We start from the raw sequence: 15,967 nt of genomic DNA, 5'->3' as shown, positions 1-15,967 counted from the left end.
TGTGATATTTCTGTGTTTCTTTTTTAATAAATCAGAAAACATTTCAAAAATTCCGTTTTTCTCTGTCAATATGGGTGCTGTGTGTAAATTAATGAGGAAAAAATGAACTTAAAATGATTTTAGCGAATGGCTGCAATATAACGGAGTGAAAAATTTAAGGGGGTCTGAATACTTTACATACCCACTGTATATATCACATATTTATGATGTAGGATCTCGTATTTTGTTCCCTCGGATGGAGAATACATTTTAAATTTAAAAAAAAAAAAACTGCGCTCTTATGAGTAGTGGAACATCCTTGTTGTTTATGTGAAGTCAGCAGTTTGAGCTTTGTTTTGGTACCTATTTTGAATACAGAGTCTATGAGGTGATTCATTTCTTGAATGCGGGAATGCTTTTTAAAGTAATATTTCACCACAACAAGCAATACTAATATGTTATTTTAGGACTTAGCAAACACACAAAAATAAAATCATCACTTGAGCGATCACCACTTCAAGAGTGAAGAGGTTACCTGAGTTTGACTTGCCACTTAAAGATTGTGTTTGGTCCACAGTCCGGATGAAGCCGAAGAAAGTTAGCATCACTATCAAAAAGAAGATGGTGACACAAAAAGAGTTGTCATTTGGCTGGCGTATGGATTTTGAATTTGCGGAAAGGAGCAGGACAACACTCCACTGGAAGGCTTCTATTCAGTACCTTGTCTGGAAGATGAGGGTGAAATCCTGCTCCCTGAAAATGACCCTTGATGTGTTCCTGCAGATGCCCTTCATGTAGACATTTACTACCATCAAGTCTGTGCCTTTCTCGTACGAGTCATTCTTCACAGACTTCAGGTTTACCATCGGCTCTGACACTACTGTGAAGTAATATGCATTATTACGTTCATTTAGAAGATCAGTTAAAAACAGACAGCGCCAGAGGGACTCAACATTGCAAAGACGAACCTTCCTGTTGCTTTATGAGGGGTGGCTCCTCTTTGGACTGGTCACGCTTCTCCTCTCCATCACAGCTCCCTTGAATCTGGGTCAGAACCGGTGTTGGCTCTTGTTCGGCAGACACATCTTGCGAGGGCACAGGGGTGGTCCCTCTTGAACCGAGCTGCTGATGGGTTTGAGCATCCTGCACCGATTTGTGATGCTGACCTGTTTTCTCTGGTTCAGCGTTTGTTACGTCTGTGCTCCTTTCTGGAAAGGCTGAACCAACATGGTTATCAAAAGTTTTCAGAGAGCCAGATGTGCTTACAGGAACTTCTGGTTCGTTTTCACTATCCCGAGTTTCAGAGCCTTTGTCCTGTGTGTCTGGGGAGTCATATGGTTTATCGGCCTCCTAAACAGAAAGAGAATAAAGATCTGATACAGCTTTCATATATTCAACTCAACTAAACGTTATTAAAAAGCATTTTTTTAAAGCTGTAGCTTAAAGTGCTGTACAGAAATACAAATTAAACAAAAAAAAATGAAAGGTAAAACCAATAAAAACAAAACACTTAAGACAAGGGCAGAGTCTCATTGCTGAATTAAAAACAAAGGAATAAAATTACAGTTCAAGAGTTGTTTTTGTTTTTTTAAACATGGACAGTGACAGTTGGGAAGCTTGTTTTATGTGCACAAAGAGGTCATTACCTAGTTTGGGGCCAGAAATAGAAAAAGAGAAATAGAAAAACCTCCATCTCCACTGAGCTGCTGGTCAGCTGGCCTGAAGCGCCACGTATGAGTGTAGGAATGGAAAACATTTTTGTAAATGGAAAAAATAAAACAAAAATGTTTTTTTTTTAAATAACTAAAACGACATTTTACATTTGCAAAACTAACTTAAATTACAGCGAAAATGTCAGTTTTCGTCTATGTCAATTAATTTCATACATGAGCTTTCAACGTTGATTTTAAATGTTTTTATTTCGTATAAATACATAGACACAGAACAGATACGAAAGGAAGGTCAAACTGTCCTTTGGGAATTGTAGTTCACAGTAATTACTGTGTGTCGCTTAAAAAGGACAACATCGGGCAGCGCCTTCGTATTGACAGCTCTCCAGACCAAGCGCAAGTTTTGCCGTGAATCTAACTTTTACGTCCAAGCTGTTTTTGTTGCTGTGTCCTGCTATAGGCTAAGACGGCTACCGACTAGCTAGCGGCTTCACGGAACCTGCATGTTGGTTATTTATCCATCTATCCATCCATCCATTTTCTGAGCCGCTTATCCCCACAAGGGTCGCGGGAGTGCTGGAGCCTTTCCCAGCTATCATCGGGCAGGAGGCGGGGTACACCCTGAACTGGTTGCCAGCCAATCGCAGGGCACATACAAACAAACAATGGGATGTGGGAGGAAACCGGAGTGCCCGGAGAAAACCCACGCAGGCACGGGGAGAACATGCAAACGCCACACAGGCGGGGTCGGGGATTGAACAGAACTGTGAGGCAGACGCTCTAACCAGTCGTCCACCGTGCCGCCCGGTTATTCATCTTTTAGGGAAATATTCTGCGAAACGGACAACTGCTGAGAGTCTCAAAATGCCGCTGTTTCCTGCCACGAAAGGCAGATGTGCAAGCACAAAATGAGTTTGTCTCACTGACACAGCACCTGATTGAACTACTGCAACAACAGGACATTTTCACAGCACTATAACAGCAGGAAAACTTGAAAAGCTTTGTCACAATAATCATGGACTCAAAAAATAAATAAATACATAAATAAATAAAATATAAAACAGACAGGAGCCACTTTCACTGGAGATACAGTCGGTAAAGCTGTCTGTCTATCTATCTAACAGTCACAAATCTGGAAGTCCACTTGAGAAGTTTTCAATTAAGTGACATGGAAAACTTGCAAATAAGAACTTTATTTTTTAGTTAAGTTAAACATATAAACACATTTATATAAAAAAAATAAATAAATACTAACCTTAGAAGCAGTATTACGCACTGCACTTATTGCACTTCAAATTCTGTGGACTTATACAGTACCTGCATTTGATTTGTGGATGGTTGTTCATCTGCTAGAGTTAATTTTTTTCATGGTATTTATTAATAGTAGTATAGTAAATTAGTATATAGTACACATTACCTTTTTTTTTTTTTAATATAAATCTCACACTTGACAAATACTCCGGATTAAAAATGTTTTTTTAACTAAAACTGAAACTAATAAAAACTAAATTAAAATGAAGCATTTTGGATAAAATAAAAACAAATAAAAACTATAACTTACTCTAAAAACTAATGAACAGTAACTGAATTTGAAAATCAAGAGTCAAAACGAAAACTAACTATATTGGAAAATCCCAAACTACGATAACCCTGGCCAGAAGTTACCACTGCTAACACTACTGTAATTTTACGTTTCTCAATTTTTTTGTGCACAGGCTTAAAACATACCATACCTTTCATAAAGTTGTAAAGACCCATGATCCAGAACAACAGAAAAACAAACACATTTTCATCAGTGGTAAATTTTCAACAAGCATTTGTACTAACCTGAATCTGGTTAGCAACAGGTTCATGTTCATCGACTAATCTTTCTATACTCTTGTCTCCATCTCTGTGTGGTGTTTGAGGGAGGTCTACAGCTGGCAGGTGTGCATGTGATGTTCTAGTCTGAGCTGAGTCCATGTCTCTTTCAGTAGAAGACTTGGCCTCCTTGGTGTTCCTGGGAAGATGGGTAATGGTGCGCTTTGCATTTGGCTCTTGGGGCTGCTGGTTGCTGTTCTTAACGGGGACGCGCTTAAGTGAAACCGCTGCGCTGTCCCCACCTTCAAATGTCGCTGCCACACAGTCCGTGGAGGTTTTGTCATACAGTTGTTTGCTTTTTAGATGCCGCTTAACTCCACGCTCAGCTTTACTGCCGCTGCATCTCGATACATTGTGTGAGGGGGACGAGGGAGCTTGAGACTGATGCTGTTCCAGCGGGGAGGACAACTTGAGATGCTCTGATAATTCTGAGGCTACAGACTTCCTTTCTGGCAGCTTGGCCTTTTTTGTCTCAATGGGTCCGACTTCTTTCCCCTTCTTGTTGGACTTAAAAACAGCAAATGGAAAAGTTGTCATCATTAAACAAAATTGTAGCATGAGGTGGGATCAAAACTTAACCAATTCAGTTCAATTTATTGTCAACTCACTTTTAATGAAGGCCAAATGTGACTAGGGATCTTCTTGTGCAGGGTGAGCAACAGAAATCCTCCCTTCTCTTTGTACTGCACTCTACTACAAGAGGCCTCTATTTCCTCCTGCAATTGGCAGGTCCACTCACGATCATCTGAAAAAGGAAACAGACACAGATGTACAAAATTAAAATTGAATGGAAATTCATCTTTGCTAAAACAATGGAGTAACACCATCTAGGAGGAGATACAAAAGGCAGAATAGTATATGAATGCAGACTGAAGCATGACTATATTCATTATAACTAATTTTACTAGAATTAACATATTGTCTGTGTATGATTTGCTTGCTTGGTATACTGATTATCTGGAAGCTTGTAGAATTTAATCAAATATCCAAAACAACAGAGGCACCTCAGTTCAGACACCACATACGCAGAAAAGCAATCTGGTGTATGCAGTCAAGTGCAGTGAGGAATGCACAGATGCATACACTAGGGAAACCAAGCAACTACTGAGCAGACAGGTGGCATAACACAGACGGGCAAAGTCCTGAGGTCAAGATTCAGCAGTCTACCTGCAGCTCCAAGAGAAACAGCCCTCTTTTGAGGACAAAAATGTGTATTTTCTGTACAGGAAAGACAGATGGTTTGAAAGAGGAGTGAGAGAGTCCATATACACAAAGGTCATATGCCGTCCTTTCGTCTCACTTTCGAAACTCAATAATTCTGCCTCCAACAAACAGCACTGCCTCCTTGACCTTTAGGTAACTCAACATCCACTTTATAACTGAGTGGAATATCAATGAGGGACTTTCCACCCAACAACTCTGGTGGACGGATGGATGGCTTAACGGCTCTCCCCCTTTTTTGCATTCCAAAAGAATGATACTATGTGGTTTGGGGTATCCTTCTAGGTTGGAGCATAAATAGTTGAGTTTTTCACACAAACACTAGTGCATTTTAACTAAGCCTTGTTGTATGAACTGATGAAGCCTGTTCGCATGAGAGGGGAAACATCTGAGACAAACATAAGAGTACAGTTGTGATCGATTCAATGCCCTGAGGACTTTGATTTGATTTTCAGTCGTTAAGATGCTTAATTCATCATACAAGAGTAAAAACAAAACCAATGTTCAACAATTAACACATTCAGTGCCACTGACTGCTTTAGAAGTCAAATATCCATGTTAACTGGGAGGGCCGGCACTGAATGAGTTTAAGAGGTAACACAAAGTGAGTCACTTTGCAGATGTGCCTCACTCACATATTTTTGCTCTGCACTGTCAGTGACTGAGTCTTACTGTTTGGATTGTGAATGCTCGAACTTCATGTAACATCCTTTGTCTTTTACTTTTCAAACTTTTTTGGCTGTTTTTTCACACACTCAACCTCAACTAAACTAGTTCTATGTGCTGATACCTCACGTGATGTCATGCGTGACAAGGATTTGAACTCAAGATTTTGTGTGACCAATTGTGCATTGTACAACCTCAGGGGGGCGTTGTACTATGATGTTCTACTGTATTAAAAATTTCCATAAAGAGGCTCTGAAAATTTGATGACGAGAGCTTACATTACCAAACAAACAGATTTGAGCATAATTTTGTTTCAAACAATGTGCAATACTGGATCGAATTTTCAGAAAGGTGCATCCCTGTTGCAACCACTTTCATGTTTTCTTTTTCATGAACGTTTCTTTCAAACTCAACTATTGTTCATGTGGGGCAACGATGACTTTACCTGAGAAGTGCACATGGCAGTGTGTATCGGTGAAGGTTGTGTTGACATCCTCGATGTTCTGCACACTTTCCCCACATCGCAACTTGATGATCACTTCATTGGCATTTTGTTTCCAATCCACAAAGACATCTGAAAGCGCAAAACAATCAAAATAAATGTGTAATATTTCATTTAGTCTTTATTCATTTTATTGTATTTTCTATATAAAATGTGTTTGTTTTTTTAATTAGAAAATACATGAGGAAATTGAAATTCACTTTATATGATTTTAAGAAAAATACTATATCGTAAGATATACCGTTATCGGAATCTAATATTCGCTATATCGGGAGCTACAATTTTGTCCAGATTGCACAGCACCAACATGGATACCTTTCACGCAGAACAGAAAATTCCATCTTAGAGGCCCAGTAAGAAAGAGGCTAGCGACAACCAGTGTTGTTCCACCATATGGTTTGGGCCAACTGATAGAAAAAGACAATTTGGATGGACTTCAGTGGTCTGCTAATGTTGTCATGTTGATCATTTGTCTCCTAGTTCCTCTGCCCGTTTAGGCAGCTGACTAACTGAACATGAATTACTTGCACCCTGTGCTGGTTGCTGCCATGTAATGAAATCCCATATTATGCCTCACATAGCGAAAAAACACAATTGCCTTGTTGCTAGGAATGTTTAATTAATGTGAAATAAAGGCTATATATATAGTCTTGAAAAGTGAGCCTCCTCATTGTCAACAAATCAGTTAAAGAAACTATATTCCGATCCTCCAGCTTGTTTGTAATGACTGAACTCAAAACACTTTCCCCAGCTCTTTTTCAATCAATTATCAAAACAAGACAGTCATTCATTCATTTTTGCTAGTGAAATGCACATTACATTAAGCTCTGTGCATTAGACTAGTGGGACCAGACTAGCAGAATCAGGCTCGATACAAATAAACTCCCCTACAGTCAGTCAAGAAGTGCACCTGCTCACACTTATTCAGGCCCTGCCACTGCCCTCACATGCGTAAGCTGTCATCTCAGCACACTGACAGAGTGCAATGAACGCACCAATGACGGTAAGAAACACCCAAAAACCTGTGCCACACACATTTTATGACAGGTAAATAAAACATAAACCATGCGCGTATTTAAAAAAGACATCATATAATATTTTACGCAATAGAAACCTCAGAATCAAGAAAAATTAGAAAAGTTGTATACCAATTTGCATGTGACAAAGCTGTGGAAGTGATTCAAGCTGAATCTCATGTCCAAAGTCTCAGTTTCAAGTGTGCTCCTCTTCCTATTTAGCCTGCAACACAACTAAAAAGCCTTGACTTTCACTCACCCCCTCTCTGTCTCCCTTTCTCTCTCCCTCTAAATGTCATGAACAACACTATCCTTTCTGGGTGGTTGCAATGACTCATGTCACATCAACTTTCCTGTCATACAATAAACACACATACACCCTATGCATAAAATAAATGGAGGAAAAAGTAGTGGCGCACGTCAAGTAAATACCAAACTATCCTGAATATAAATCTTAAATAATCTCCATGACAAGACACTTACGACAATTGTATGCTTTATTGGAACAGTTTGAGACCCCTTCCTGTAATAATTTTAACCACAATTTCTTTGAGGAGCAGTTTTGCTAACTATCCATCCATCCATTTTCAACACCGGTTATCATTTCTTTATTGGAGGAGCAACTTCCTAATTTTGAGGAGCAATTTTTTGCAGCCTAATTGCACAGGGTCACGAGAAGCAAAGGTTACATTAAACAATAAAAACACGACAATAATGGGGGAGATGAATGTAGGGCCGCAGCTAAATCTTTTAGTATTCAAACAATTGAATATGTGGATCAACTATATTTTTGCTTGATGAAATAGCAATAATGACTACAAATGAGAAAAAAAGGTAATTTCACTTCATAACATATGACTAATAGGTTTCCTTTATGATATAATCAAGTTTCCATCCATCCATTTTTTTTACCGCTTATCCTCACTAGGGTCGCGGGCTGCGGGAGCCTATCCCAGCTATCTTCGGGCGAGAGGCGGGGTACACCCTGAAACGGTCGCCAGCCAATCGCAGGGCACATAGAAACAAACAACGATTCACACTCACATTCACACCTACGGGCAATTTAGAGTCTTCAATCAACCTACCACGCATGTTTTTGAGATGTGGGAGGAAACCAGAGTGCCCGGAGAAAACCCACCCAGGCACGGGGAGAATATGCAAACTCCACACAGACGGGGCAGGGATTTGAACCACGGTCCCCAGAACTGTAAGACAGATGTGCTAACCAGACGGTTGTGCCGGCTGTAATCAAGTTTGTTTTTCCTAAATTCACACTGTGCATAAAACATTCATTCACTCATCTTCCATTCCGATTATCCTCACTAGGGTCGCGGGCGTGCTGGAGCCAATCCCAGCTATCTTCGGGCGAGAGGCGGGGTACACTCTGAACTGGTTGCCAGCCAATAGCAGGGGACATTAACAACCATTAGACAATTTATATTTTTTAAAAAATTTTTAAAAAAAAAGCATTTATAGCTTTTGTGCATCATTAAACTGATAGGATTCTAGGATTTTGTGACATTAATACATTAGGTTCATGGAAGTGCATTTATAAGATTAGACCAGCTGACTAGGAATAAGACAAATATTCATTGTAATATTACAAGTTTTGGAAGGGCTCAATTTGTTCAAACTAAAATGAAGAAACCTCAAGAGAAAACAATTATTTCTTTCATCTGACTCCACCAAAACCCTCTGTTTGGGTACATGACCCATTTTATTTTTATTCCTCTCTGGCCACATTTGCCACGTTTTTCACCAACTTGACTCAAAGTTTTGCCACTTAGACATTATCAGACTGACCATATGTCACACAGTGACTACACTGAGCAAAATGCACCCTGTATGTACCACTGTGGTTGCGTTATACTGTACTTGTCACCGTAATAAACAAGCCACACATTCGACAGTACTCAAAATGATTAGAGACACTCCGCAGCCCACAGGGCAAATGTTATGTTAGTAAACTAACATTAACCTCATTTGCGCTATGTTCATTTCACCTCCGTCTCTAGGGTTCCGCAACGCGGCGTCATACTCGGCAAAGAGAAAGCATGTTATGATGAACAGGTGCTTGCCTTGCATTTCACAATGAAATTCTCCCACACTTTCACCATTTTCTGTTTTTGTCTTCTCAATTTGGCGTTGCGTCGCATCTTGCAACCGCTGTCTTCCCGCCCAACTCTGTCGGCTCACTGTGTGATCCGCACGCCAGCTCACCTCAACAATGACAGTTTATCGAGTCCGGAAAAACTATGGTGTCCATTTTATTTATCGAACGATAAGTCGATATAGTAATTATTGTGACAGGCCGAGTAAATAATAAGTAATAATGAGCAAAATGGCTGCTCACACTGCACGTGGTCTGACAGGAGCGCACCAGCAAACCGCTGAAGAGGACCGAGGTGGGAGGAGCATATCAATGTGGCGGATAATAAGCGAATACACGTTTGGTGTATAACTCCTGCAAACTCATGTGAGGGACGCGAGGCGAAGGTTTGCTTAACGTCCGGTGGGAACGTAGCATACTGTGTAGGTATTAATGTTAATTCACTAGAGCCCAATCATGCTTTTGTCAATACTACAAGACAACAGTCATTGACATTCTACTAACATTGTTAAGCAAATCAAACTACATCAGCACAACATTCGCTTGGGTTTTTTTTCCCCCTCCTTTCGTGGTGACTTTCAGTAATGAGCTGTGTGTATCCGTAAGGGATGGCCACTTTATGAAGGATTGCAGAGAGGACCGCACCCCGGCTTGTTCTCTGTAGATTTGAACATCATACATCCTGATAACGCATATCCCGTATATAAAAGAGACGTTTGGGCTTTTTTTTAGTGGAAGAAGAGGCAAACTAAATAATTACTGAGGTCCAGAAAACAAACCGATCACTGATAATTCGGGGTATATTTTATTTACCTCACCGAGAGTGTGTAGCCCGGGTACAAAATTAAATACCATGTTCTATAAGGGCCTATTGTACCACCATATACTAGAGCGGCTCCAACTACCGGAGACAAATTTCTTGTGTGTTTTGGACATACTTGGCAAATAAAGATGATTCTGATTCTGATGCAAGAGCGTACCTCACGTTTTCAGTTTTATCGAGTACCGTCGCAGCCCATCTATCCTTTTCGTCTTAATGCAATACCAAGATATTGGATCGGACTCAGTATTGCCAGATACACACTACAATAATAATTAAAAAAATAAATAAATAAATAAAAACTTTCAAATGTTTTTATTGTAGTTTGATTAGAAATGTGTTTGTTCTTTTCATAATTTGGACTACTTACGGTACCTTTTTTGACCTCTGCAAGGACTCCATCGACTCCTGCAGCAACAGCAGCTCTCTTGGCCTCTCTGGACTCCTGGTTAGCTCTGTCCTTCTGCTTCTTCTTACTGGCGCTAGAGGACAGCTCGGATCCATGGTCGCCACCTCCCCTCTGCTGATTCGGAGCTCCACCGCGACGGCCCGCGGTCCCATTGCCACCGCTGCTGGACATTTTCAGACACTTGGCGCTAACGGGCCGCCCGTCGCCAGATTCACTACCACTACTGGGGTCTGGATCTGAGGTGTGCCGCTTCCTGCTTGGCCCAGCTATCTTGGCGATGATACTGGTCGGACCTCTCTCAGAACAGAATCTGGAAGGTTAACAGGGAAGGGAAGCTACGGCATCAAGTAGGGAGACAAACAAAATCATTCATTCAATTATTCAATGACCATGATTGTAAAGAGTGATAAACTACTTTTATCTACTCAAATATACAGTCAGTCAATCAGAGGCACTTTTAATTTTGTCAGGTGTGCGCTGACTCCAATTCAACATGAGTAAATATGATTACTTCAATCCTGAATTTATCTTTAAATAAACTGTGGTACTTAAGTGTGATATATTGCATTGTTTTGTCGCATGGCACCGCATCCATAGGCCAACATCAGCTATCAGTAGTCACAGCCTGACTTTCAATTACAGGAATCCTTAGTTTACGACACACTAAAATGTATACTCCATATATTAAGAAATTCTTACTTCAAATTATAGCGTTTGCAGACAGCGTACGATTAATTAGTATGGACAGCGGCATAAGAATATGTCGTAGCACAATAAAGTACGCTCAGTTTATGCTATACTTGTTTTTCATTTCATTGTTTTATATTTATGGACTATGTTTTTGTACAGCTATTTACTGTAATTATGACTTTACTCAAGCATTACTGTAAGTTAGGAAGAGAGACGACGCATGTTGCAGCTTGCGTACAAAATCGGGTTACTTTGGTGTCATAGGACCTGAACGCCGTCATAAATTGAGGACCCCTATATGTGCATACAAATTAGACTTTTTAACTTGACGTGAATCTCGCTTTTCTCCTCTATAAATTATCAACATTAACGATCATATACGATATAAAAATGGATAACCCCAAAATCGATGTGCTGTAATATCAGATTGTAAGTTTCGCTGTGCTTTCCCCCATATAAAATATAAATTCCATTGACAGCATTGTGGGCTTTAGCGCAAGCATGTTTTACTCAACAGCAGAAAAGAGACAATCCCAAAAAAACATCCATCCATCAATCCATTTTCTGAACCGCTTATCCTCACTAGTGTCGCGGGTGTGCTGAAGCCTATCCCAGCTGACTCTGGGGAAGAGGCAGGATACACCCTGAACTGGTCGCCAGCCAATGCCAGGGCACATATAAATAATAAACAAGCAAGCATTCGCACTCACATTCATACCTGCGGGCAATTTAGAGTTGCCAATTAACCTACCATGCATGTTTTTGGGATGTGGGAGGAAACTGGAGTGCCTGGGGAAAACCCACGCAGGCACGGGGAGAACATGCAAACTCCAAACAGGCAAGGGCAGATTTGAACCCGGGTCCTCAGAACTGTAAGGCAGATGTGCTAACCAGTCATCCACTGACAAACTGTTACAGACTAATCAGACAGATTTCTGAAACTGAAGCTATTTGTTTTTTATATACAGTATATAATGGTAAATCATTTTTTGCAAATAAGGTGTTAATTGAACAATTTGAGAAATATGAAACTGTATGCTGCTTAATTTGCAAGACAATTATCCAATTACTGGCATAGGACACGAGAAATTGTTGCCTTGCATAAAGCCTCCCTGATCATGTGTCTAAACCAGTGATTCCCAACCTGTGTGCCAGGGCACATTAGTGTGTCGTGAGCGCTCTTTAGGTGTGGCGTGGGAAATATAAAATTGTACTTAATAAAAAAAATCTTTATTTCCAAGAAATAATGTATCTTTATTCATCTATTTATGCTAGTGAGGCAAAGTGACAGACAGAACAAATTAATGATCTTCTATTAGATGGGAGGAAGTACATACAGTAATTAATGCATCTACTTTTTGTGACATTTTTGTTTGTTGGGGTGCCGTGAGATTTTTCAATTGCAAAATATGTGCCTTGGCTCCATAAATGTTGGAGATCACTGGTCTAAACACAGGGTAAATACATTTTGCCTTGCCAAGTAGCTTTACACCAGTGATTCCCAAACCACTGTGAGGGTTTTAATATTCTTAAGAGGCTACAGGTGTTCCAGGCCCTCACCTCTTACAAAATAAAACATCTATTTGTTAACATACCATGAAATGGTAGTCAAACTTTATACTTCCAACACCACAAGTTTTTTTCCCCCCAGAGGGTTTTTTTCAGGCTGCTACACAGCTTAGAAATTATGTTTATTTAATGGACTATCACTCGAGCAAACCTTTTCGAACATTCCATGCTACAAAATAAGTAAAGTAAGTATGATTATTGCTTATATCGGATCAGACAAAACTCCAGGCTGTAATATCAGTATCGGATCGGAAGAGAAAAAGTTGGATTGGGACATCTTTAATAGGGGTTGGAAATTAATCATTGCCAGTTAGACGTGCGCCCCACTCATCTAACAGGCTACTATGAAGGAGCATGTGTTTTGATATTCTGCAGTTAATAAATCCAATAAAAGTAATCTCATCATAAATCAGAACACTGTGCTCATAACTGAATATATGGAGCGAGCCCGCATTGATAGAAAAGCAAGTGAACCAGCTTGTGTTGATTAGCGTTGCAGCATAATGTGGTGGGGACGCATTACAGATGTTGGGTAGTCTGTGAGTGGGCCAGGTTTCTCGTCAGGCTGCACCGGCCCAACAAAACATGCAATATGATGTATCACCTTCCCAGGACACTAGACCTACTACAGCTTCTGGAGTGCGCATGAGGAAACACGCTTCAGTCTTTGGCAGATATGAGAGGGAAAGATCACACTTCAGGGTTACCGCACCCAGGGTGTGCACATGGCCAGAAGGTGTGCAAATGATAGAATTAAGTGGATGGCAGAACGGCCCCAGTCAGAAAAGCTCAGAGCTGCGTACCTTTTCTGACTTAAGCATATGGGAAAATAAGGCCTTAATTGAATAGGTAGACGTTTACCACTAAATTGTATTCTTCAAATGTACTAATCAGCAGGTGTGATATAATGCTGCCACCTTGAATAGTGTCGAAGAAATAGTTGTACTTCATGAGCAATCTGTTCCTGATAAACCTGTCACTCTGAGACACTAACACAAATTTTGCAGTCCATAATCCACTCAACATGTAAAATAAACATTTTTAAAAAATAAAGTTAGATTAAATGATATGAAACATTTAATCTTTAATTTAGAATTACATCAGCCATACTGCAAAAAGATAAATTGTAAAATGAAGGTGAGAAACTTAATTTATCATCAGTGACAGGCCCAGTTTAGTGGTACTTAAAACTCTAAATATTGTTTATGCTATCAAATTAAGGTTTTAAAGGACACCTTTTGTTTTATCATGAGATTGAGTGATAATTTAAGATTTTCAGCAAAGTTCTGTCCCCTTAATTAAAAAATGTTACCCGATGACAGTCGCTCCGTGATAGAAACAGTTCTAAAAATGACAAGTAGAAGAAATTAGTTCCGCTGTCAATTGTTATGTAATACAGAGGGTCCAAATAATTATGAAAATCAAACATTGCAGTTTTAACGCACTTAAAAAATATACTCTTATGTGGGCACTAAAAATACAGAAACACTCTTGCTTAAATTCCCTTACTTTGCTCGAAAACGATTATTTACTAACTACAATAATGAATCTTCATTCATATATCTATGCCGGTGACGCATACTGACAAGCAGAGCAATTAAATACTCTTCCACTCAACGGCAGAAGGTACAATTAGCCTGTGTATCCACCCGGTGCCATTCATATAAGAGAAATAATACGATCGTATTCAACTAAACAGTCCCGGATTTCAAACTGAGGAGACGAAATCATAATTTCCCTATAATATATACTTTTTTTTTATTAGTATTATTGGCTTGCACAGTGACATTTTGGTCATGTAAAATAATTGCATTGGCTCAAAAAAAGGTTTGGAAAACCAGGCTTAACAGCAGCAGCACTTGTGGTTGCTAGCGTAAACACAATGGTTGTTATTGACACTGCCCTACTGCCAAAGTGGCAGATAAAGGCCGCCGTGTATCTTTGAAATGCACCACTCTGTGCGTTCTACTACATTGTTCAGTTTTTACGAGATCATGTTTCCAGCCCTCCACTGATTTTGCAGCACTGGCGTCTTTAAAAACATCGACACATTTACACCACATGTAGTTCTGCCGCTTAGACTTTAACATGGCAAAGTCAAAAGTGTGTTACTCATGCTTAACTGTCCCTAACGTTCACCTAAATGCTTTCATTCGACTGTCAACATCTTGAATTCTGCAGCAGAGACACAATAGTCGATCGCTTAATGTCATTAGCCGCCGCTAAAGCTAATGCTAACCTCCATTTTACACTTGGGTCACCTGGGACAAGGCTCTGTGTTGATATTGTAATGAAACCATCATACTCACCGAGTGTCAATTGAAGGCGAAGTGTATTTTTGTGTGCGTGTACACAATGTCCGGCGACTTGCTTGCTGTGCGTGCCCACCAGCTGCCGAGCTTTCTTCGCTGCTCTTGGCGACAGCAGGCCGCTCAGCTCCTTGCCGCACTCGCAAACCCGCAGTCCACGGCTATGCTTCTGGAATGTTCTTTCGTTTTTCTTTTCCTTTTTTTTATCCAGGAGCCATTTCGGACAAAATGAAACCGTTAATTGTGTACTTGTGTTTTCACCAAAAGACGATAGCCGAAAGACGGTCAGTCTAATGGTGCCATTGACGAGTGTGCAATCGGCGACGGGGTTACTTTGTTTCGGACAACATCAACATCCTGGCCCGCCGAGCCTAAAGAGGGCCGCACACTTCCTGGATGGCAACACCACGTGATCTGTAGCCCACCCCCCCTTTCCCGTGCCCACGTGCGCGTCTTACATCGCCAAACGAAATTCAAACAAACACGTCCCCGTTTCAGTTTTCACAACTCGTTTTAAGGTTTTGAAAGGTACAAAACAGCTGGCTTTCAAAGTACACTGTACACGTTGGTGGTGTTTATAGAGCTCAGAACATAAGATGTGAATCAGCCGTGTCGCTCAGCTATTTCTTCTTTTGTGTAAACATAAAAAAAAAAACTGATTCGTTTTTTTCGACAATTATCGTGAAAAACGGCAAATAATTTTGGTCAAGAATAAAGAAAACAAATTTAAAAGCTGCGCTGGACAGGTGGGACGGAGGAGAGAGGGAAGGAAGCAAAGTAATCTTTCGAGGTGTCACACTTAATTGATTAAGCAACAGCGCAAATCCTCTGATTTCATCCTCTCAACAGTAAATATTCTAATTGATTTCGTCCTTCATGAAAGCAGACTGATTGTCTTTTGTGTTTAATCAAAATAAAACATTTGCAAACATCTGCTTTTACTTTGAAAGCAATGATCAACAGTTTTCCCAATTTTCAGACCAAACCAGTAACTATTATGTAAAAATAAACCAGTTTAATCTATTACGATAATATTCGTTATTTGAAGACGTAGTATGGATGACCTGTAATTGACCTGCAGTTGAACCTGTTGAGCCTCAGAAGTGTTTATCTCACTAGTAGTGTAGTCCTTTGCATTAATCAGTA

General features: G+C 40.1%; 1 protein-coding gene across 6 annotated transcripts in view; it reads right to left on the bottom strand.

The window, feature by feature from the left end:
• Positions 1-15,197, bottom strand: part of usp19 (ubiquitin specific peptidase 19) — a 43,542-nt gene extending 28,345 nt beyond the window's left edge. For 5 of the 6 annotated variants that reach the window (XM_061680620.1, XM_061680628.1, XM_061680592.1 and 2 more), the window contains exons 1-8: positions 14,822-15,197; positions 10,220-10,588; positions 5,842-5,970; positions 4,118-4,254; positions 3,477-4,016; positions 948-1,329; positions 700-859; positions 515-586 (exon numbers count right to left, since the gene is read on the bottom strand). In XM_061680620.1, coding sequence (XP_061536604.1) covers positions 515-586; positions 700-859; positions 948-1,329; positions 3,477-4,016; positions 4,118-4,254; positions 5,842-5,970; positions 10,220-10,424 — 1,625 coding nt within the window. In that variant the 5' untranslated portion in view covers positions 10,425-10,588; positions 14,822-15,197. The remainder of the gene's footprint in view (positions 1-514; positions 587-699; positions 860-947; positions 1,330-3,476; positions 4,017-4,117; positions 4,255-5,841; positions 5,971-10,219; positions 10,589-14,821) is intronic. The other variant, XM_061680601.1, reaches the window with a different exon arrangement.
• Between the last annotated feature and the right edge of the window lie 770 nt (positions 15,198-15,967).

This window comes from Phycodurus eques, chromosome 1 (assembly GCF_024500275.1).
Source record: "Phycodurus eques isolate BA_2022a chromosome 1, UOR_Pequ_1.1, whole genome shotgun sequence".
Lineage (NCBI taxonomy): Eukaryota > Metazoa > Chordata > Actinopteri > Syngnathiformes > Syngnathidae > Phycodurus > Phycodurus eques.
This window is presented reverse-complemented; position numbering and strand designations above follow the sequence as displayed.